The following is a 21,950-nucleotide window of genomic DNA, read 5'->3' as shown; positions in this document are numbered from 1 at the left end:
AAAATTGAACAAAGTATTCCAGTGTCAAATGTGTACTGGCTTTAAAGTTACAAAAATGTGCAGCCAACATTGATGCTATTCATATGTAAATGTTTCATGTACATACTAGTAAAGCGATCACAACATTCAAGTTGTGCTATGAATATATAACTTGAATACACTTGAAATCATCAGTATCTCTCATCCTTACAGTATGTTCACTAGAATTCGCCACATGTCTTATATGAGAATGTGGTTCTGTGTCCAAAATAGAGAAAGAAAACCATACAAAAAACAATGACCGTATTATACAATATGTAGACTGTTTGTAGTAACCACCTTCCACTCAGTTTAATTAACAAACGTGTTTTTTGTGAAGTGTAAACTCCCACAGACTCGTACAAAAAGCTATTGCTTTGAAACACTGCGCCTACTTAATGATTGGGTGAATTCGGTGGGACTTCATCTTTGATCAGGCTTTTTTAAAGTTTTTAAATTAATTAAGCATTTAAATTAAATTAAACTAATCTAACATATGGCTCCTAGAAAGTCAGCTCTGCTGTTGCACACTGCTTATTGAGTGTGTGTGTGTTTCCCTGAAGCGGTTGCAAAAACAGGATGCAGATAAAGGAGATGCGTCTCCATTGGACATATCTTGACAGGATCATTTATCAGCTTTAGCGGCACACGTGTAAACAATATCTGAATGATAAAATAATTGTACCATCTGACAGAATTCATGAATTACAAACAATTAAAAAGCCAACGGCAGAATATTTAGCTATTTGCAAACATTGCTCATACATTCAATGGACTCACTCCTTCTGGCTTAAAGCAGCATAGTTTGGTTGAGTCCATTCTTACGGACATTAATGACCTATATGGAAAAAGGCTTCCCACTGTGACTTATTGAGTAAGGTAAGGTAAGTACCGTAAGGTAAGCTACACTTGTTATTCTCTGAAACTCATCATCGTGGATTGTTTGTATATGTTATATGAAATAAAAAAGGTGATAAAAAGCCCATAGTCTTCTTTGCATAACTGACAGCAAGACATGCAGCATGTGAGATATACTGAAAGCACCATAAAATGAGATCATACAGCACACCAGTATTGAGGTTTTTGACAGTACAGGCAAAACAAATATTTTTCAAAGTACCTTGCTCATCAGTTTAAAATGCAGTGGATATCACAACGCATAACTTAAATATCAGAAAATGACAAAAGGAACACACACACTGCATGTGGCACTCCAGAGGCAACATGCTGCATTTCAAGGCAATATTATACAACCAAACAGCAGTTAGACACACCTTTTTCTGCAAATACTTCAGAGAAACCACAATCAAATCATATATAACAAAAAAAACAAAAACACAATTGCAACGAGGCAGTTGAAATGAGAGGAAATGGCACAACCATCATCGTGGAAAAGAGGTTAAACTGCCGTCCTGTTGCTGAACTGAGCGGCGGCGTCTGAAGTCATTTTAAAGTGTGTCTGCAGTCTGCTCGCTGCTAAGCGTTGCACCCCGAGCGAGGAACTCTGATGCTGTTTCATTGCTTCATGATACCTTTGCACGTGCAGGTGGATTTTAATCAGCGACTCTTGACACATCTATGAAGCCTGGGAATCTTTTTCTTTGATATGTTCTTGAGTGAAAGGTATTTCCACGTCTGATGGGGGAAAGATCTCCATGTGAAAAATATACGTACTGAGCTTATGCCCCATTGTTGTATCGTTTTTTCATGCCTCCACTTTCATTATTCACCACGCACAGGCCGGTCCGACGTAAACACAGCGCTCAGAGTTTTTCAATGCCATCAATAAAGTAAAATATTTCATTCTTTCCTTTTATCTCCATGAATTAAAATCCCTACTTTTCGCTCAGCAGTCTGGTTTCCTGGGTGCAGTGTTCTTCACGGTCTGTTGTCTTTGGCCAGGGAATGCATCATCCAGTTGACTTTTGTCTTCCAGCTTTCCCGCAGAGCTTCGTTGAACTTCACCTTAAAATTCTTCAGTGCCTCTTCCTCTGATTTGCCCAAAGCTAAAGAGTCCTTTGAGAAAATAAATAAATCAGTATTATTATCCCCCTTATCGTGCTCATCAGCGGCGTCGTCGTTGTTGCGTACCTTTAGATACTGGATGTCTTTGAAGGAGGTGAGCTCTGGCAGTCCTGCCGCCTTCATCATAGCAAACAGGTTGACGAACAGCATCGCGTTGCGACAAAGGATCTTGTAGGCCCGCTCGCAGTACTCCCGGAACCTGCCACCAATCAGAAGGATGTTATAAAATACAATTACGATTCCTAGATCGGTAAAAACAGGCGGACACAAAAAATACCGTACCTCTCAAACTTCTCACTGTTGTTGGTCCTTCCTTGTTGGATCACGTGGACAAAGTCGTAAGTCAGGATGAAAGGCACACGCTCCCTGTTGATCCCCAGTTTCCGCTTGAAGTTGCCCAAGATATGCCCAAAGTCAATGTGGAACAGCTGGGGAGCAAAGGTGAAAGTGACTTGTGGGTTCTGAGTCACTGCTCGCAGTCACAATTGTTAAAGACTCACTAGCTGGTGATGAGTGACATGAAGGAATTCACTCCAAAGTGGCCAAATCTGACACTATGTTAAATCAAACAAGTTCATAAAATAGTCACCCTGTCTTGGAAATATAATATGTTTAGCTATATTCTGATATATATTATGAAGTGGATCACACTTATTTCCCACTACATGTCTACATGGACCCTAGTGGTAGATTTCAGTGTGGTAATGGGATGACAAATATCAAAATGGCAAACCCCACCTGTCCAGTTTCCCTGATCATGATGTTGTCGTTGTGACGATCTCCGATGCCCAGGACGTATGTAGCTACACAGTAGCCGGCACAGGACAACGTGAACTCTTCTATTGCTGGATCAAGTTTGTCCCTGGTGACCAAAATATCAGAGAAATAAGGAAGCAAAGAAGAAGTGGGTTTTGTTCTTACAGTACATGTACAACTTCTCATCATATAATCTCCATATATATTTTATGAACACACGCAGACACACACACACTTACAGACAAAGTAATGAGGCAGGATTTCCTCAGTGCTATATGAAATATAAATAATGATTGACTGTCCGGTGCTTTCACAGTGTTACACTTTTACTAATTTGTTCCGCTCCATTTTGGGCCCTGCAGCATTTCAAGCTAATTACCTTTCTGGTCTGTCAGCAGTCAGCTGGGCCTGTCTTCTCAACGTGACGCACAAAGGCTTATTCATTACTTTGAATGGTTATCTCTTTTCCCGAAGCTTTTAGAATAGACATGACCTTCAGACCCTCTGCCACAAATTAAAAATCTAAAACCTGTAGTCTGTAGTAAATGCTGCGCACAATAAATACTTTGAAGTAAACTCTTTAAACCACGCAAACATCCAAAGGGCAAAAAAATAAGGGCCTTCTTTCTCCATACCGTGAAGAAAATTATATTTTATTCAGTGACTGTATTAAATCAGTTAATAATAAAATTTGTAATAAATATTACAATGTTTACTTATTCATGCAGCACCTAAACTAATAAAACCCAAACTTTTAAAATAACATTGGATCTTGATTGGAATTTTCAAAGCCTCATAATGTATTTAATTTGCATATCACTGCGGAGGGTCTAATGATGTATGTAAGGATTAGTATATTTGAAAACAATGTAAGAAATTGGTAACATTTCTAAAATGTTGTTTTAAGCAGATATTATAAAATGTTAACTAATGTACAGTACTTATTACCAGTTAGTTATAACCTCAGTGAACTTTCTCTATGAAGACATAAAGTCTAGACATACACTGTGTTTTGTTGATAACAAATACAACATTCAACAATCTAAATTGGCATCAGCTTTATAGTGTGTTATAAACTTGCTTCAATACTGTTTATAGATAATAAAACAGGGGGAGGGTTAATGGGTATTATATATAGTATTACTGACTAAGTATTACTGACACAACTAAAATGCCCGTACAAAACAGAGGCAGTGACTCATTTCCCACATTACATTATGGCAATTCCCTAAGACATGCAAATGACTTTATTATTGGCGCACTTCTGGGGAATTTGTTCACCCACATCACGATGTTCTTGCACACATCAGTAGGTGATGTAGTGAATACATCTTACTACATTACAGAAATAGGAATAGAACTACAGAAATAATACCAGTTGTGCATTGTGGGCCTTCAAGCAAAATTAAATTTCATAGACCTAATACAAATGTAAATGATTCACAAACAGGAAGTAGAAAATTGGTTTGTGTTGCGTGTCCTATTGGATGTAAAGGGGAGTTTTAGGGGGTTAAAACGGTTTGGTGTTTTCATGGTGTTAAAGAGGGTCATCACTTCTAAAAAAGATCAACACAGTACTGAGATCTTAAACAATGACAAGGCTTTTAACCACCGCGTCCAGCTTGTCCATCGTACTCACTCAGGGTTCTTAGATTTGAGCCAGTTGAGCAGAGCGTCCTTGTTGAAGGCAGCGGTGGCGGCACTGTTGCTGCTGTTGCGCTGGATGTTGGCTATTGTGTCGGAGTTCTTCACCACTTCAATGAGACCCATCTTGTTCCCGGTGGACAAGCAGCCATACGGGAGCATCCTGTGAGTGTGTAACAGTGTTAGGCTGTTCCAGCAGTGCTCATTGTTAGAACGCATCAACGGCTGCTCCCGCTGTACCTGAGATCAAGGCCCTCTCTCTTCCATAAATTCTCCATCAGCTGGATCATCTGCAGGGTCAACATGTCTTGTCGAAGATCTTGTGGTGACAAGTGAAAAAAGTTCATTTCATTTTCTCAGAAGACGTATCACATTTAAATGTGTTTGACTACTTGATTACTTCCTCTTTTTTTTATATATAAAATATAGGGGACATCCTTTTTCAAACCAGCTGGGTACGTTTACCTTCAGTGCATTTTAATGTGAGACAATCCTTATCTTTTTACGCTTCGGTGTATTTCCTTTAAGCTGAGCTAAAGTGAACTACAGCTTGAGTCTCGGCACTGTGAGCTATTGTACGATGTGTACTAATTGTGCGCCGCCACGTCTCTCTGTTGTCTTGTATCTCACCATCTCCGTTCTTGAAGATGATGCCCACCGTGTCTCCTTGAGCCCCGGAGTTATACATCAGCCAGAGGGGCTTCATCTTCGAGTTCATAAACCTGCACTTGTCTGCACTGCAACAGCAAACACACACACAGTGGAAACACTTAATAACCGCACAAGGGTCATGGACTGAGGAAAATGTTTGTTTCACAAAAGACATTGACGTTGAAGTTTTCCCCCTGTTGCCATGTTATGTATTAAGTCGTGTATGTCTCAAGAGCGGCGCTTATGGGGATGATGAACAGTTGTCTGAACCTTGTCATCTGTAAGGCTTTTAGTGGTGATACAATGGCATATAGTACAATTCAAAATAAAACCAAGTCTACTGGTGCTGTAAGGAATAAAGGATCATTTGTCAATATGCTACGTAAAAGTATTATTTTGTAATTCAATAGAGACGAACCAAAACTGCCCTTGATAATCCAGTTAAGGAGTCAAAAAATATCATCTGTTGTGTGTGTGTGTGTGTGTGTGTGTGTGTGTGTCTGGCACTAACCAGATGTCAGCAAGGCTAATGCTGGGGTTGAGTGGTGACAGCAGGTCTGACAGGGCCTCCAGGTAGGACTCCTGTCTGATACACAGCTTCAGGTCGTCTGCTGTCATCTTCTGGGAGCCCGACTTGACAAAGTCACTCAGGGCCTTCATTTTGCCCAGAGCCTCATTCTGTGTGCGAGAGGTGAGGTAAGGAGATTCAGAGCAAAACCCAAACTCATCATTTCAGACTTTGATGTCAGTGTGATGAGATTACTTGTTTGGTTAAAAGCCTGATGTGATGGATGTTTCCCCGGCAGTAGGCCTCCAGAATCAGCCCGAAACGCAAACTCACAGAGGCCACGTGAATCTCTGACCTTCAATGAGAAATGCTGCTGTCAAGAAAAAGGGGCTTCTGATGCACACTTCCCAACCTCGTGTTTTCTGCTGATCCGTGTCTCACCTGAGGTGCCAAAACAGGAAGTGTCCAATCCTCCAGTTGGACAGAGCCCTTTCTAGCAGGAAGGTGGTGAGGTCACAGTCTAGGTAGGACTCGTACTTTAGGACCTGGACCAGCTGGATTAAGTACTGTAGCAGTTCATCGTCACTGCGGGAAGAGAAAATGTTCCTTACATGATTTCGCTGATGTGGGTGATGTTACATGGATGCAAGTAAAAACCAGGACATGAGTGTACCTGAGCTTCCTGAGGCACGCGATTGTGAACGAACGGACTGCTGGGTCGGGAAAACTGTAGTCCAGGAGCTCCAAGGCATGAATGGCCGGGAGGTCCGGCCAGTTCCTCAGTAAGCTCACCATCTGAGGAGAATCACATTACCATTTTCTACCAGGATGACAAAAATGTAAACTCTCATGTGTTTTGTTGATGACAAACATCTCTGCGTTTGTGGCTGATGGTTGGTCAGAATGATCACTAAAGAAAAATAAGATAAAGCTATTGATAAGCTATTTTAACATTGAAAATATGGGGAATGTGTTAAATCTCAGATAGAGTCCTTAAGAGGGGACATTAATGGTAGTAGTTTTGTATATTGTATATTGTGAGGATTCAAATATATTTTGGACTAGTTTTATGTGAAACTAAATTCTATAAAGATTTTTCTTTTTTAAATTTAACAATAAAAGGTCTTTTAGGAAGAAAATTCTCTTCCAAAACGCCCCATTGGTACCTGAACTACGTCCTCGTGCCGATTCCACTTGGTGACGAGGAGCAGCTTGGACAGACTTTCATGGAAACGGTCACGGACTTCTGTGCGGAGCTTCCACAGGAGCTCTTTCTCGTCCTCGAAAAACTCTGTGGAGTTTTTGTTGTCCATGATTTCTTTGAGTTTCAAGTACTGCAAAAGAGCAAAACATATTTCCAATAATAAGTGTTCAGCAAGTAACAGCTACTGTTTGTATTTGAACTTTAACTGTGTTAGAATTGGAAAAAGTGAAGATGTGGAGTATTACCTCTTCTTTTGTGGCAACAGTTGCATCCCCATTTTTCTCCATGTCACCACTTAACTGACAACAGATAAAGACTCAATGTAATGCAAATGGCAATTTCACACAATGTACTCAAATGCAGGTTTTTTGAGAATAGTTACCTTGTCCAGTGGAGGGTAATAGAGAGGATGTGGCCGGATATTAGGGAAGCGGATGAGAAGCCCAGCAGCACTGTCCACATTGGGGTTCTTCTCAACTGTTCCCATTGGGTTCAACAGATCGCTCTTGTCTGTAAAAAAAAAAATCATACATCAAATGAGTCATTTGGTAGATGCTTTATTCCACTTAGTCAAAAAACATTTCAATTCAAACAACCCCTATATCGCTAAAAACGTGTTTTACTCCTCCAACCCGCAGAGAAAGATTCAATCAATTTTAGTCAATAAATAATTTCGACACCAACAGACAGATGTGATATCCAAAAATCCAAAAGGCCACATTGTACATCAGAAAACAAATAAAGTGTAAATATGTGTGGTTTTGTTGCTGCTAGCTGCTGTGGAGGAGTGTAAGAATAGAAAAGGCCTGAAAGTACCAGGAACAGATGGCCATGTGGACAAGAGGAACTCCCCAGTCTTCAGCTGGTCCTTGTAGTCAAACACCATGGTGTTGACCCAGGCGATCGGGCAGTCCTGAAGAAAGGGGACGACACGATTGGATTGGTTATCAAGCAAAGAGGCAGCGGGACAGCGACACACAGAGGACTCCGATGTTCAATCAAAGTTATATTAACATTTGATTATCAACTAAATGATGTTTTTAATCTAAATGTCTAATTTGCCAAAAAGTAATTTATTGAATTAATAAACCTCTGTTGTATAAAGTCTGTTTTGTGTTAGACATTCCTCTGAATTCAAATCCAATAGCACAAAGACAGTGAAAAGTGTAAAGTGTTTTTGGCAGTTTACTTATTTATCAATTATGTTTAGTCAAGAGAAACAAAGGATAAATAATGTACATGCTAGCAATGTTACACGTATGAGGCCTAACAATTGCACTAATGGGCAAAATTGGAAATAGCATCTGGGCAGATCTTTAAAACAAACACATTCAGACCGAAAGCAGCCAGTTAAAAACCCCCCAGCAAAAACCAGTTGCTAAACATACGCTAAAATAGCTCAACTTCTGCCTCTCTGCAGAACTTCTCTTGCAGGCAAAAGAAGCAAGAAGTGGCTCGAAAAGCAGAAGTGGCCTCGATGCCCACAAACGCACCTGGGCAACATGTCTGAGCGAACCTCTAAAACACGTTGTCCACAATCACTTGAACACGAGAGCCCAGCTGCAGAGCGGAGGGGACTCAGTTGTTGTTCTCTGCACTTGTCACTGTACACTGAGCGGGTGCGAGGTGCCGTTACTCAGTGCAGCACTACTGCTGTCGTGGTTTGCTTCATAAAACAGGATTTGAATAAAACAAGTAAATGTCAAGAGGTAAAACTCAAAACTCAGTACGGCTCTTGTGGCTTATTATTGATGCTACTAATAGTTATAGCAAGATGTAGCATGTTTACATTTATGAATGCAACCAGGCCATGCAGTCTATGAGTAAACCTTTATTGATGACTGCTCTGCTGATTACTTTCTATGAAATGTCAAAAGTTGTCGTAACTAGAAATGGTGGCCGTTAAAATTCCTTGAAAATGTCCCTTCCTTCCTTGGAGTGGTGTACAGATAAAAGCGTTGAGGCGGATGACTAACCGCAGCATTGCCACTGAGCGCACTTGCACAACCAGAGACAGCAGCAAAACACACTCACACAGGATACTCTGACTACACACACTACACAATAGAGAGAGGAAACAGATCTGTTTGTGCTTGCTAACAAGTTCTCACCCTAAAAACGGCTCGAGTCTCTGACAAACTCACCGCTTTCTTATTCTTCTTTTTCGTGCCCCGGGGTTTCTTGGCTTTCTCAATGACGGCATAGAGCGCGAAGCACAGGCGGCTCATGCGAGGCAGGTCGGCCACGTTTATGTCGAACTCCAGCTTTTGATCCCACAGTGGCTCAGAGCACACGGACACCTCCGAGGTGGTCATCACCTTACAGAGGAGCTCGCTGCCGTGGAACAGACCGGCCTGCACCACCAGCTGGAGGGGAAACACACACACACACACACACAGTGGCGATTAGAAGAGTTTGTGTGGTAGATTGTTTGTGGAAGATTTGCAGACTTCAAGAGATGATTTGGAGTTTCCTGCTTCACTCCCCGGCTATGACTCAGGGGGTCTAAACATTCATAACGTAACAGCCATTAAGCCCCTCTCTTTTGCCAAACCAAGATAGTCTCAATCTATTCACCAAAATATAAGAGTGCACATTATCCCCAAGGGTGTTTTCAGACCTCCGTCTGCCAACTGCAGCTTGACTGATAATTATGTCACAACAAATTTGCCATGAGTCATGATGCGCTCTACGGCAGTCGCCGGAAGTGCACTTACATTAAATAACCCGTCCAAACAGTAACATAGTTAGTTATACATCTGAATCACAAAACACAGACACATCTACAGACTTTTTTCTTTTTTTTTTACAGTTGGTTGAGGATAAAAAAGGGAGAGAGAACACAGGGTTTTACTAGAAATTCTAACATGCTTTTGCCATTCTCATTTATAGAAACGCACCTTAACTAACTTCTATCTAGTAACAAAATGTGTGCATTGCCTTAAAAAAATTCAGAGGCGTACTGAAGGCAAGAAAGGGAGAGACAGCATGCATTCTGTCAGTTTTCTTAGAATCTAGGCCTCAGAATGAGATGTCAAAAGCAGATAGGCCCTCCCCACTTCCTGTTTTGAAGTTTCAACCAACCGCCTTGATGTATTATGGGAAACGTGTGGTCTGGACCATGTGACACCCCTGTCATTTTCATGTCAACCCTGCTGTTCCTACAACTGAAATTGAGATATTGGTAAACAAGTGAATGCCACATTTCATTGAGTATCGAACCCACGCAAAACCACACCAACCTTCATTCCTTCGCCTGCATTGACTCGACTGCCCTGCAGCAGGTGAATGTAGAAAGGCTCCCTGATGGACCACAGAGAGGAGGTATTCTGCTGCGAGGAGTCAGAAGAGAGAGAGCATTCTTTTAAAATATGCATTTATAACATTCAACACAACTGCTACAATTTTCTGTTTGTCACCACGTGCACACTTGAAACAAAACGTGAAAAAGGGGAACAAACTGAAAAACAGTCCTGAAGGGAACTTTGAGTTAAGTCCAAAAAAGGGTTCTCGTTCTTCACCGCCTATATTTCTTGATTTCACACCTTTGTGCATTTTCAAAGTAGGTAGAAACGTGCCCTCGGTGATGCTGCAGTAAATAAAAGCAAAGGTGTGAGGCAGAGTGAAAGAGCCGTCCGCTGCACTCTTACCTTCTTCAGGGGCAGAGGAGGAGGTCTGGACAAGGAGCGACTCTTGTACAACTGGCTGCACATTCTGCCCTGCTCCTCCTGATATTTGTGGATGGCGGAGTGATGCACCATGGTAAGATAAGGGTTTTCTCCATTCCTCAAACACGAGAATATGTACTGTAAAAGAGGAAAACGGGAGGAGTGTTTTTTCTTTTGTTACGGCCATCAGTCAGCTCACCCGCAGATATTTCCCAGTGGTCTGATAGCACTGGTTAACTCCTCGAGTCTGTTCATTTGCTGGGGGTTAATGCAACTGAAATCTCATTACGTGTGGATGGATGCGCGTCCTTTCTGCAGGGCTGCTAGACAGATATGAGTCACCGCTGCAGGTAGCCGGAGCTTTAAGGTCAACGATGGAGTTCCCTGCCACCAAAACCCCTGACTCAACCCACTCTTGATCTGACAATTATGTTTGCCACTGCAGACCAGAGGGGAAAACTCACGGGGCAGGATGTAGACAAACAACAGAGAAAAAAATTCCCCTCATCCACTAAGAAAATAACAGCTCAATTTTGTATAAAAAACAGGTGGGGTTTTGATTCCCTAATTATTCACCCGTTCACTATGACACTGTGCACAAAAACAAAGCAATAACATAATGAAGACAAAAGGAGATTTTGAAAAACTCACCAAAAAAGGAACACGTCATGTAGGAAAATGAGAACCGGAAAAATGGATCAATTATGACAAAGGCGGCGTTGCTGTGGTCACTCACTTTAAACTGGCACATGGGATGTTTCCCATAGATGAACTCCCACCTCCCGTTGACCTGCAGAGTGTAGTCTTGGGGCTCCTGTCGCAATGTGGGAAAGACTGCGGCCTTCTTCTTCAGGGCGCTCCTCATCAGAGCCACGGGGAGGTCTTGAGGGTCCTGTTGCACCATGAAGCTTTCCTATGAAAGAGATACATTAACACCAATAAAAGCAACACCACTGCAGAAAATCACACAGTGCAGCTTTCATGTCAGGAGTTGTTGCCCGTGAGAGATGTTTTGAGCGAGGTGTTTCTGGTGTGCCAGCGGGATTTCCAACGGTTCTCACGTTTACTCAAAATCATTCTTTGATTGGTCTTAACCTTTTAAAAATATGACTCACACAAACTACAGCAGCAGATCAACTCACATCACAAGCATCAAACTTGACATTGATGAAAATCTTCTTCTTGTTTTTCGACTTCACGCGGCCAAATCCACACGGAGAGCAGCACGGCTCCAGCTCACATGGGAAGCTGTATTCCATCCACTGCTGCCACGGCAACATCTGCCTCTCCTGGGCCGTCTCTTCGCAAAACGCACGCATCTTTGCCCGAAACTCATTCACCTCGTGGTTCTTCTGGGCCTCGAACTCATGCAGACCTGAAAGATCATGATGAAAGCAAAAAGAGATCCAAGCCTCGTACAGTGAAATCTATTAAACTGAAAAAAGGTAATTGCTTTACTGTGCCCGATATTTGTCATTCAACTGTTAGTTTGCTAAATGCTCAGGAAAATAGCTGGAATTTGGTTCTGCTCCTTGAGGATTTCTGCCTCCAGGCTACATTGAAGCGCGTCCATAAGAAAGACGCTGCATTAAACGGTCCACCGATGGTTTAAAATGGTATCCACTTCCAGTCCTCTAACTGGGGGACACCCCCTTATTTTGTTTGGTGCTGTGAATGTTGTGTGCATGGATGAAAGCAGATACGGTTACACTTGATGCTTTTCTCGAAGACCAACAGTCATAATAGCATGAAAGTCGTTGTTCTCGAACGTTAGTTGTAAAATCCTGATTTGTCTCCGTGAAAAATGCCATTTCACTGTCAGAATGCTTAGAAAATATGTGGCTTGTGCAAAATGATTCCAGTATTTTATTTTGGTGATTACGGAACCAAAGAATTGGTCATAATCTGTGTTCATGTTCACTTTTTCTATTGGAGTTAATAGACCCCGGGCCTGCTGCTTGAAGGGGCACGGCACTGGTGAAACCCTCGAGACACGAATAAAGGAAACCGTCTCTAAAGATGGGTAAGTCACACAGAGAGCTGCTAACACGAGCACAATAATGTCAGACTGAATGATGTAGCAATTTGACGTGAGTTGCCCCATTGTTTCCCTTCATTGTTGTATTCAATATATTTTATAATGCAATGTTATATTATCATAAATGATTGATTCTATTAATATAATCACTTTGCATTGCTGACAGAAGAATGGAGGACTGGAACAAGGTTAGAAAAAACTCTCATCTTCGATTTGACAGCGGCAGAAGACGTCTTCTGATGGAAAACTTTGAAACCATCCTACAATGTCACACACCACCAAAAGACTCGCTTTATCGGTGACGGACGCTGCTAACCTTTGCCAATCAACAGGCTAATTTGGGTGTTGGTGAGCTTCTCCACTCTGTCGCCCTCCCTCGCCACCAGCCTCAAAACGCACATGAAGGGCCGCACGTCACGGATGCGCCTCGATTCCTCCTCCAGCTCCTCCCTTTCGGCCGTCTGGTTGATGCACGTGAAGACGTACGCTTCGGGGTCACCCAGTGCACTGAACAGGGCCTCGCTGCTGGCATTCTTCCAAACCATCTGAAACAGGAGACAGCGAGAGCACATGAGGTGGAGAGCGCAGCGGGGGATGTCCTGAGGTGGACGCGTGGTCACGGGCCGGTTAAACGTGTGCTTGAAGCGTCAGGAAAAACAAGCTCCATCGAAACAGTGATTCAAAACACATGCGTCACGACTGTTTTTAGAGGCGCCGTGAAAGAAAAACGTAATGGCCACCACTCAAATTACTCTCATTTCTAAGAATAATATTAAAGTGTGCAAACGTCTTCAGCATTTCAAATGCTTCCACGAGTGTCATCGGTTAACACAGCCCTCAAGCGGCGGAGCTGTTGGCATAGAAACCGGCACGGTCACGTTTAACAGCTGGCTTAAATAGCTTTAAGAGCTGGCCGTGCATGAAAGATGTGGCTCCTTCTCTAATAGTTGCATCAAAAATGCAGATGTGTCAGAGCCACAAGGAAGTATTGCTCGGATTATGTCACATTTTAATAAGCCTAATGTCTGGAGTCAAGCAATTTGCATTAAAGCATCGCGATTCAATATTGTAAATAACATTGTTGTTTTTTATAGTCTGTAAAAGCAGTTACTGCTAATTAAATGGGAATGTGCGGTGACTTACCTTTTTGATGCTTTTGATGGTGTCATTTGGAGATACAGGGAATTTTAGGTAGATCCCAGTGGGCAGCAGGAACTCCATCCCTATCTGCTGGTCCCACTCCTTCTCCCATTCCTCCTGCATCCCATACTTCCCTGGGGGCATGGTGACGGCCTCTCATTTACCGTCAGCTCCTCTGCTGCTCACCAGAACAGAAGCCAGCCGTCCGCAGAGGGAACACAGCCGGGGTTAATATTAATGTGACTGTGCAGGTTTTTTTTGTTTGTTCCTAAAACCCAAATGGTGTATGTTGAGATGGTTGTTTATTGGGATTAAAAAGCATGTGAAGAGTGTGTACGACATGAATGAATGACAATATGGCTGATAAACAGTAGCTTGTTTTCACCAGATCCCTTTCTTCACCACAGCAATATTTTTAAATGCACATATGAGAATTTAAAATGTTAAAATGAGCCGATGGTATTGAGTCTTTGAGTGCGATCACTTATGGTCTGCAGTCTAATTAATTCATTTATCTCACCTTCTCTAGAGGGAACAAAGTGCCCAGAGGTAAAATGAGGTGAACACACAATACAAAGAATATTCAAACTGATAAATCAAATGACAAAAAAAAGTGCAGTTTATGTAGATTCCTGTTTCCCGTAAATCTATTCAACGGACAGAACATCGACTGTAATTTCCAATAACTTACCATAAAGTAATTCTACACTATTGATTTTGGTAAGAGGAGCTGAATAAATATGAGCCATGTAGGGTAATTTATACCTGTACATCAAATATATAATATATACAGTATGTGTACAAATATACAGGTATAGAAATGTATGTTTAAACATACAATATACATCAAATTAACATTTATAAAAGAAACATTTAAAAATCTCCAATGGGAAAGAAAACGACAGGTGCACAAACAACAACAACAACGATAAAACCTGATATTTTCCTGTTTGAATAAAACTTGCCCTGAACAAAACATCGGAAAGCTTGCCAACCTGTTGGCAGAAAACCCAAAAGACCCACTTGCCTATGAGCTCTCCAAGCCGGTCATCTCTTCACGGTTTAAATTCCAGCGAAGACGGAGGCTGTAACATCACCGCGACACGCGTCGCTCAGCCGGCTGTATCCGTGAGGTGGACTTTATTGTTATTATTATTATTGTTATTATTAATCCAACTCCGAGGCACGAAGTGCTCGCTACACGGCTCCTGCGTGGCGGCGAAGTGCGCTGTCATCCGTGCAGTGACGGCGTTGCGCTGACCCGCACTGAGCCGCTGCGCCTCTCCAGCTCGCTGCGGGCTCAAGGGACCGTCCGACAAAAACTTCTGCTCACGCGAAGTGAAAGTAAAACAGAAAAAAAAAAGAGAAGAAGAAAAAAAAGAAGAAAAGTCTCTGAACCCCCCGCCCTGCTTCCGGTTTGTTCTGCCAGGTTGAGCTTCCCATAGGTGACGATGAGCTGCTTTAACGCTGCATTCTATTTATTTATTGTTTTATTAATAGATATTTTCCTCACCAAGCTCAACACCGCAAGCGAACCACTCGCAATAGTTGCTCTTTATGAGCTTACTAAATAACTTTGGGTTTTGGAGAGAATATTCTGTGAGAAAACCCAATGACCATGGCTCAGTGCAGAAAAATGTCCCATGTGTTATTTAAGCTACACTAAACAACACTCCCGAAACCGTTGCGTTATTGTACTGTGGCAACCCACGGGTGCAGGTCCCTAGGAGCACCAATCAGCACCAAGGTCAGGTGACTAAAAGGGGATACGCCCCGCCCCCCCCCCGGGAGACAACGAGCGGCACAGCTGCGGCTCATGAGGCTGATGAAGGTGAGCCCCACTATAAAGGACCAACCGTTCCAACAGCCAGGCAGAACTAGACGTGAGTAGGAGCTGACGTCAGGCCGAGGCCTGCGCTAACACATATGCGTTAACCCCTAAGGACTTTTCTTCTGTTTTCCCTGCAGTGAGGAGATCGAGTGCTGGACCGTCGAGCGGGACCGAAGGACCCAAACCCTCCAAAGAGGAAGAACTTACTTTGGCTTTTTTTTCTTTTTGTTTGGACGTTTAGAAATAAATCAAACCTTTTTTGTGCAACCACTCGTGACTCCCAGCAGATTCTTTTTGCCCACACCCGTGGATTGCCACATATGGTGGAGAATGCGGGCGCTTCTTTAGTTCCACCGCCGTAACCCCGAAAGCAGGAGACTATGGGAGAAGCAATGGAGGCCGCGATGGCCAGGCTTCTCCAAGCCCAGGCGCAGCAGGTGCAGAGCATGGCAGCCCTTCAGGGGACATTCGACCGGCTGGCTGAGAACTTAACCCCAAGGGCCCCTCACGCGTCCCCAACAGCTCTACTCACAAAGCAGACCCCCGGAGACGATGTGGAGGCCTTCCTTGAGGTCTTCGAACGAACGGCAGAACGTGAAGGCTGGCCGGAAGACAGGTGGGCACACATTCTGGCGCCTTTTCTGACAGGGGACGCCCAGAGGGCGTACCAAGACCTCGGGACCAGGGAGGCTACAGACTACCCAACGCTGAAGGGGGCCATCCTGGCCCACTATGGGCACAATTTAGCCGGCCGCGCCCAGCGGGTCCACGATTGGGTGTACGACCCCCAGGGTCCCGTGCGGAGCCAGGTGGTGCGCCTGGGGAGGCTTACCCGTAGCTGGTTGGTGACCGGGGAGGGTCCAGCTGCCATCGACCGCGTCGTTATGGACCGCTGCATCCGGGCCCTGCCTCTCGACGCCAAGCGATGGGCAGCCCAGAACCACCCCGCGTCGGTGGACGAGCTGATTAACCTACTGGAGAACCATCGGGTCAGCCAGCAGATGACGGCGGGGACATGCCCTGCTCCCCGAGGCCTTGAGGGACGGGCTCCGATCCGGCCATCAGCAACCCTTCTTCGCCCGGCTCCGAGAACCGCTCCGCGCCCAACACCCGACAGGTCTGAGTGGAGATGTTTTTCGTGCGGCCAGTTAGGACATATTGCCCGGCAGTGCCCTGCGGGCGATGTGCCCATGCCCTCCGCCAGCACGGAGGAACAGCACCGCCCAGGGAGGTGCCTCATGACTACCTGTTGGACCCCCCCAATACCCGGCGCCGCAACTGTGCCGGTTCGGGTCGGGAACCAGGACACCTCAGCCCTGATAGATTCGGGTAGTGTGGTTACCCTGATCCGCCCTGAGTGGGCGGAAGGAGAAGAGGGGCCACGCATCGAGGTGACCTGCGTCCATGGGGACCTCAAGGCATATCCAACGAGATGGATCCAGGTGTGTACCCCCCGGGGATCTTTTTCCATACGGGCTGGGCTGGTTCCCGACCTCCCGGTCCCCATGATCATTGGACGCGACTGCCCCATTTTTGAGAGATTTTGGGGTCTGCGACCGAGGGGAGGGCACGATAGGGCCTCCCAGCCAAGACCCATCCGACGCGGGAGACCCAGGGCTGCCTGTGCGGCCCACGCTCCGTCCGGTTCGTCCGACGAGGGCCCCCCGGAAGAGGCAAGACCCCTTCCCCCCTCGCCTTCGACTGCCCCAGGAGGCTCCAACCGGGCGGGGGGCCGAACCCCCGATACGGACACCGCTACGGAGGGATCCCAAATCCCCAGAGGGGGGGAGGGCGGGAGCCTTACGGAGTTCTCAGAATTCCCCTTAGTCGCGGACGGGATGGGGAACAGAAAGGGCCAGTTTGCTACAGCCCAGAAAGAAGACGACACCCTGAAACACGCCTGGGCTCGGGTGCTCGCCCACGACGGACAGCCCATCGACCCGGTGAGTGCCTTGTCTTACCCCTTCTTTGTTACAAAAAATTCATTGCTGTATAGGATGTGCCAGAAAGGAGGGCAGACAGTCGAACAGTTAGTAGTCCCTCGCCCCTACACCAGTAAGGTATTGTATCTGGCCCACTCCCACCTTATGGGCGCTCACCTAGGGATGGATAAGACACGGGAGAGGATAGAAACCCGGTTTTACTGGCCCGGCATGAAAAGGGCAGTCGTGGATTATTGCGCCGGCTGCCCAGAGTGCCAACTAGTGGCCCCCCGGCCCTCAGTGAGGCACCCGCTAATCCCCCTGCCAATTATCGAAGAACCATTCGAGCGACTTGCCATGGACATTGTAGGTCCACTGCCCAAAACTAGTAGGGGTCATCGATACATCCTAGTGATCATAGACTATGCAACCAGATACCCGGAAGCTCTACCACTGCGAGCTGCCACCGCCAAAGCGGTGGGTAAAGAATTGTTCTTATTGTTCAGTAGGGTAGGAATAGCAAAGGAAATCCTCACTGACCAGGGCACTTGTTTCATGTCAAGGGTTTTAAAAGAAATGTTAAGACTGCTACAGGTGAAGCAACTACGAACATCAGTTTATCACCCCCAAACGGACGGCCTGGTAGAACGGTTCAACCAGACGCTAAAACGGATGCTTAAGAAGGTAATGGAGGCCGATGGGAAGAACTGGGACCAATTGCTACCCTACGTTCTGTTTGGGGTAAGAGAAGTGCCTCAGGCGTCCACAGGGTTCTCCCCGTTCGAGCTGCTGTACGGGAGAAGACCCCGCGGACTTTTAGACGTCGCTAAGGAAGCCTGGGAGAGTCAGCCTTCACCCCATCGCACCATCATCGAGCACGTGGACCAAATGAGGACCCGGATGGCCCAAGTCTGGCCAGTAGTGAGGGAACACCTGCAACAGGCACAGCAGGCCCAAGCCAGAGTGTACAATCGGGGTGCCCAGGTACGTGCCTTCCAACCAGGAGAACGTGTTCTTGTGTTGGTCCCCAGCGCAGACTGCAAGTTCCTGGCTAAGTGGCAGGGACCCTATGAGGTGGTGACACGGGTCAATGAAGCCAACTATCAGGTACGTCAGCCTGGCCGGCGCAGGCCCCTACAACTCTACCATGTTAACCTTCTTAAAAAATGGCAGAGTCTTCCAGGACCGCCGGCGCAACCCACCCCGGCCCTTACCGCTCGGATCCCGTTACCGAATGTGCCCATGGGAGACCATCTCAGCCCGAGTCAGCTGCAAGACCTACGTGAGGTAGTGTGGCAGCACCTGGATGTCTTCTCCGACCTGCCGGGCAGGACCGCCGTGGCCACCCATGACATAAGGACCGAGCCAGGAGTAACGGTTCGGGTGAAGCCGTATCGTGTCCCCGAGGCGAGGAGAGAGGCCATCAGGCAGGAGGTGAGTAGAATGCTCCAGCTGGGGGTCATTGAGGAGTCCCACAGTGCCTGGTCCAGCCCAGTGGTACTGGTGCCCAAGCCAGATGGCTCTTACCGTTTTTGCAATGACTTTCGTAGACTCAATGACGCCTCCCAGTTCGATGCCTATCCTATGCCCAGGGTGGATGAACTGATAGACCGGCTGGGAACGGCCCGTTTCATCTCCACCTTGGACCTCACCAAAGGCTACTGGCAGGTGCCGCTGACAACTCGGGCCAGAGAGAAGACGGCCTTCGCCACCCCCGAAGGCCTATATCAGTACACCGTGTTGCCCTTTGGTGTCCATGGAGCCCCCGCCACATTCCAGCGGTTAATGGACAAGATTCTCCGGCCGCACCAAGGGTATGCCGCAGCCTATATCGATGACATTGTAATTCACAGCGACGACTGGGAGACTCACCTGAGCCGACTGAGAGCTGTTCTGGGGGCCCTTCGCGGGGCAGGCCTCACGGCAAACCCAAAGAAGTGCCGGCTGGGCCTAGAGGAAGCTTCTTACCTGGGCTACCGCATAGGACGGGGCAACGTGCGACCCCAGGATGCCAAGGTAGAGGCCATTCTCAGCTGGCCAAGACCCAAGACCAAGCGCCAGGTCAAATCATTCCTAGGTTTGGTGGGGTATTACCAGAGGTTCATTCCCCGCTACGCAACTATGGCAGCCCCCTTGCATGACCTGACGAGAAAACGGGGGCCGGACAAGGTCAAATGGAACACCGAAGCTAACGGGGCCTTTGAGTGCCTACGACAGGCTTTGTGCACCAAACCGGTGCTAGTAACGCCTGCCTTCTCTCTCCCATTCCTAGTCCACACAGATGCGTCGGAAGTGGGACTGGGCGCAGTACTATCTCAGGTACGAGACGGAGAGGAGCACCCGGTGATGTATATCAGCCGAAAGTTTCTGCCAAACGAACGCGCTTACTCTACTGTGGAGAAGGAGGCGCTCGCCATAAAATGGGCACTGGACAAGCTTCGCTACTACCTCCTGGGGCGGAGTTTCACCCTGGTGACCGACCATGCCCCCCTGAAATGGATGGCGCAGGCAAAGGACTCCAACGCCAGGGTCACCCGCTGGTTCCTGACCCTCCAGGACTATAAATTCACGGTGGAGCACCGACCAGGGAAGGAACATGCTAACGCGGATGCACTGTCCCGGCGGGACGTTTGTATGTGGGCGGGACGGCGGGGTCCCGGCTTTCTGCTGGGGTGGGGGAGTTGTGGCAACCCACGGGTGCAGGTCCCTAGGAGCACCAATCAGCACCAAGGTCAGGTGACTAAAAGGGGATACGCCCCGCCCCCCCCCCGGGAGACAACGAGCGGCACAGCTGCGGCTCATGAGGCTGATGAAGGTGAGCCCCACTATAAAGGACCAACCGTTCCAACAGCCAGGCAGAACTAGACGTGAGTAGGAGCTGACGTCAGGCCGAGGCCTGCGCTAACACATATGCGTTAACCCCTAAGGACTTTTCTTCTGTTTTCCCTGCAGTGAGGAGATCGAGTGCTGGACCGTCGAGCGGGACCGAAGGACCCAAACCCTCCAAAGAGGAAGAACTTACTTTGGCTTTTTTTTCTTTTTGTTTGGACGTTTAGAAATAAATCAAACCTTTTTTGTGCAACCACTCGTGACTCCCAGCAGATTCTTTTTGCCCACACCCGTGGATTGCCACAGTACGATAAAGTACAGCCTCTGGTACCTTATTGCTTTTATAATACGGTTCCCAGCTAAATAATAAATAATAAGTAAATAGCTGCCTTTTAGCTCAAAATAGAATTAGCCACCAAACGTTGTGTATTGCATTTCAGTAGCCTAGAGACGAATAGTCCCCGTACGTGCATGTAGCATGTAGCATTGGGTCTCCTTGCAAGCTCTCGCACCATCTCATTCATTCACACCGCTCATGACGTCCAGCTGAATTGTCCTGTTGCGAAAGCTCGCATTAACCGAAACCGATCATTTGTGGGATTTCCCGTCTTCTTTGGCATGAAATACAAATATGCAAGTTAAGTAAAAGAAATTCTAATTTTAAGAACAGTACTTGACTATTCTAGGTCCAATGTATTTTGGACTGTTGTTTGGATGAAAGAGTTTTGAGGATGCCATTTTTGGACTAAAAAACTGGTTAATGATCAGTAATAAAATGAATTGGATGCAACAGCAATAATCTTGTGTCGTCAAGAGGATTTATTGCTTTGACACAAGTCTAACGCACACAAATGCGATCAAAAATAAACCAGAGGTGTCTCCTAGTTTTAACATATTAGGAGCTAGTTAAGCCCTCTGCTTTCATAGCACTGAAATGAGGTTGAATTGTACAATTTCTAATGGATGTAAAAATATGCAACCAGTCATGAAAGACGGAGGGAAACTGTAGTGGGAGTTACCCGTAACGTTCACAGTTAACCTCAGTGAACTTTCCTCAGTCTTCATTTATCTGGAGTTTTCAAGGGTGGATGTCTGTAATAAAACTAGAAACTCTTTTGATGGGAAACCTGACTTCTGACTTTCACATATTTCAATGTAGTAAGTCAGTTTGGCAGCAAATCGCTAACAGTGACACCCGTCTCATGGGAGTGAAACATAAGCCACAGTAATACTACCCTGGAAAGGGGAAATGCAGGGGAAATACATCAACAGCATGACATTACAACTATTCATGCTCAGCTAATTGATGCACAAAGGTACCAAATTCATTGACTTGAAATCTACCCCAGAGTGAGTAAATAATAACACACGTGATATACTTGTCAGTTTGGTCTGCAGGTGTTAATCCTTCATGTGAACATTAGCCTCTTGGTGGTCTAGTAGCTCTAGTAAAAAAACAGGAAGTGAGTGTACAGAAGAGAAACTTTTGGCCATAGCTGCAGACTGAAAGCATGAACCCACTTCCCCCCCTACAGTCAGTGCACTTGTATCAACAATACAGCCCTGTCAGTCAACAAGTAGTCAGCCACGTCCGTAAACTCCACCTGCTTTGATAGGAACTCCGGAGCCACAATATCGCATTACAGGTCACAGAGTTCAGATCATCTTTCCTGAGATTTAAATGAAACTGCGGAAATACCTGCAATAAACACAGGC

General features: G+C 45.9%; 2 protein-coding genes across 8 annotated transcripts; one reads left to right on the top strand and one right to left on the bottom strand.

The window, feature by feature from the left end:
• Window positions 1-297: 297 nt before the first annotated feature.
• On the bottom strand, window positions 298-15,033 carry pik3cd (phosphatidylinositol-4,5-bisphosphate 3-kinase, catalytic subunit delta). 4 transcript variants are annotated; one of them, XM_040194257.2, is made up of 23 exons: window positions 14,680-15,033; window positions 13,656-13,830; window positions 12,829-13,057; window positions 11,617-11,849; window positions 11,211-11,387; window positions 10,457-10,612; window positions 10,049-10,138; window positions 8,951-9,172; window positions 7,623-7,719; window positions 7,189-7,316; window positions 7,052-7,105; window positions 6,769-6,936; window positions 6,276-6,397; window positions 6,044-6,187; window positions 5,858-5,957; window positions 5,606-5,772; window positions 5,074-5,180; window positions 4,684-4,762; window positions 4,439-4,606; window positions 2,782-2,905; window positions 2,326-2,471; window positions 2,110-2,242; window positions 298-2,034 (listed from the first exon to the last, which is right to left on the bottom strand). In XM_040194257.2, exons 2-23 carry the CDS (start codon window positions 13,794-13,796, stop codon window positions 1,897-1,899), a joined length of 3,123 nt encoding a protein of 1,040 aa, XP_040050191.1. In that variant the 5' UTR covers window positions 13,797-13,830; window positions 14,680-15,033; the 3' UTR covers window positions 298-1,896. The 4 variants fall into 4 exon arrangements, with proteins under 4 accessions (XP_040050191.1, XP_040050192.1, XP_040050193.1 ...); XM_040194258.2 differs by having other exon boundaries at window positions 10,049-10,135; window positions 14,680-14,993; XM_040194259.2 differs by having other exon boundaries at window positions 12,912-13,057; window positions 14,680-14,992.
• Window positions 15,034-15,351: 318 nt separating this feature from the next.
• LOC144383844 (uncharacterized) lies at window positions 15,352-20,537 on the top strand. 4 transcript variants are annotated; one of them, XM_078083507.1, is made up of 3 exons: window positions 15,352-15,483; window positions 15,621-20,220; window positions 20,358-20,537. In XM_078083507.1, exons 2-3 carry the CDS (start codon window positions 15,864-15,866, stop codon window positions 20,459-20,461), a joined length of 4,461 nt encoding a protein of 1,486 aa, XP_077939633.1. In that variant the 5' UTR covers window positions 15,352-15,483; window positions 15,621-15,863; the 3' UTR covers window positions 20,462-20,537. The 4 variants fall into 4 exon arrangements, with proteins under 4 accessions (XP_077939633.1, XP_077939632.1, XP_077939635.1 ...); XM_078083506.1 differs by having other exon boundaries at window positions 15,352-15,535; XM_078083509.1 differs by lacking the exon at window positions 15,352-15,483 and having other exon boundaries at window positions 15,548-18,512; window positions 18,579-20,220.
• Window positions 20,538-21,950: the final 1,413 nt, after the last annotated feature.

Source organism: Gasterosteus aculeatus, chromosome 2, assembly GCF_964276395.1.
Source record: "Gasterosteus aculeatus chromosome 2, fGasAcu3.hap1.1, whole genome shotgun sequence".
Classification (NCBI taxonomy): Eukaryota; Metazoa; Chordata; class Actinopteri; order Perciformes; family Gasterosteidae; genus Gasterosteus; species Gasterosteus aculeatus.
Note: the sequence above shows the minus strand (reverse complement) of the source record. Positions and strands in the feature narration are given on the sequence as shown.

What these genes read in the sequence shown, in the direction of transcription:
- pik3cd (XM_040194257.2), bottom strand. Translation starts at nt 13,796, where the DNA reads ATGCCCCCAGGGAAGTATGGGATGCAGGAGGAATGGGAGAAGGAGTGG. An exon ending in GCGTGCCTCAGGAAGCTCAG is followed by an intron (nt 6,188 to 6,275) that starts GTACACTCATGT and finishes CTCTTCCCGCAG; the next exon opens with TGACGATGAACTGCTACAGT. An exon ending in CTCAAATCTAAGAACCCTGA is followed by an intron (nt 2,906 to 4,438) that starts GTGAGTACGATG and finishes TTTGGTCACCAG; the next exon opens with GGACAAACTTGATCCAGCAA.
- LOC144383844 (XM_078083507.1), top strand. Translation starts at nt 15,864, where the DNA reads ATGGGAGAAGCAATGGAGGCCGCGATGGCCAGGCTTCTCCAAGCCCAG. An exon ending in GGCTCATGAGGCTGATGAAG is followed by an intron (nt 20,221 to 20,357) that starts GTGAGCCCCACT and finishes TTTTCCCTGCAG; the next exon opens with TGAGGAGATCGAGTGCTGGA.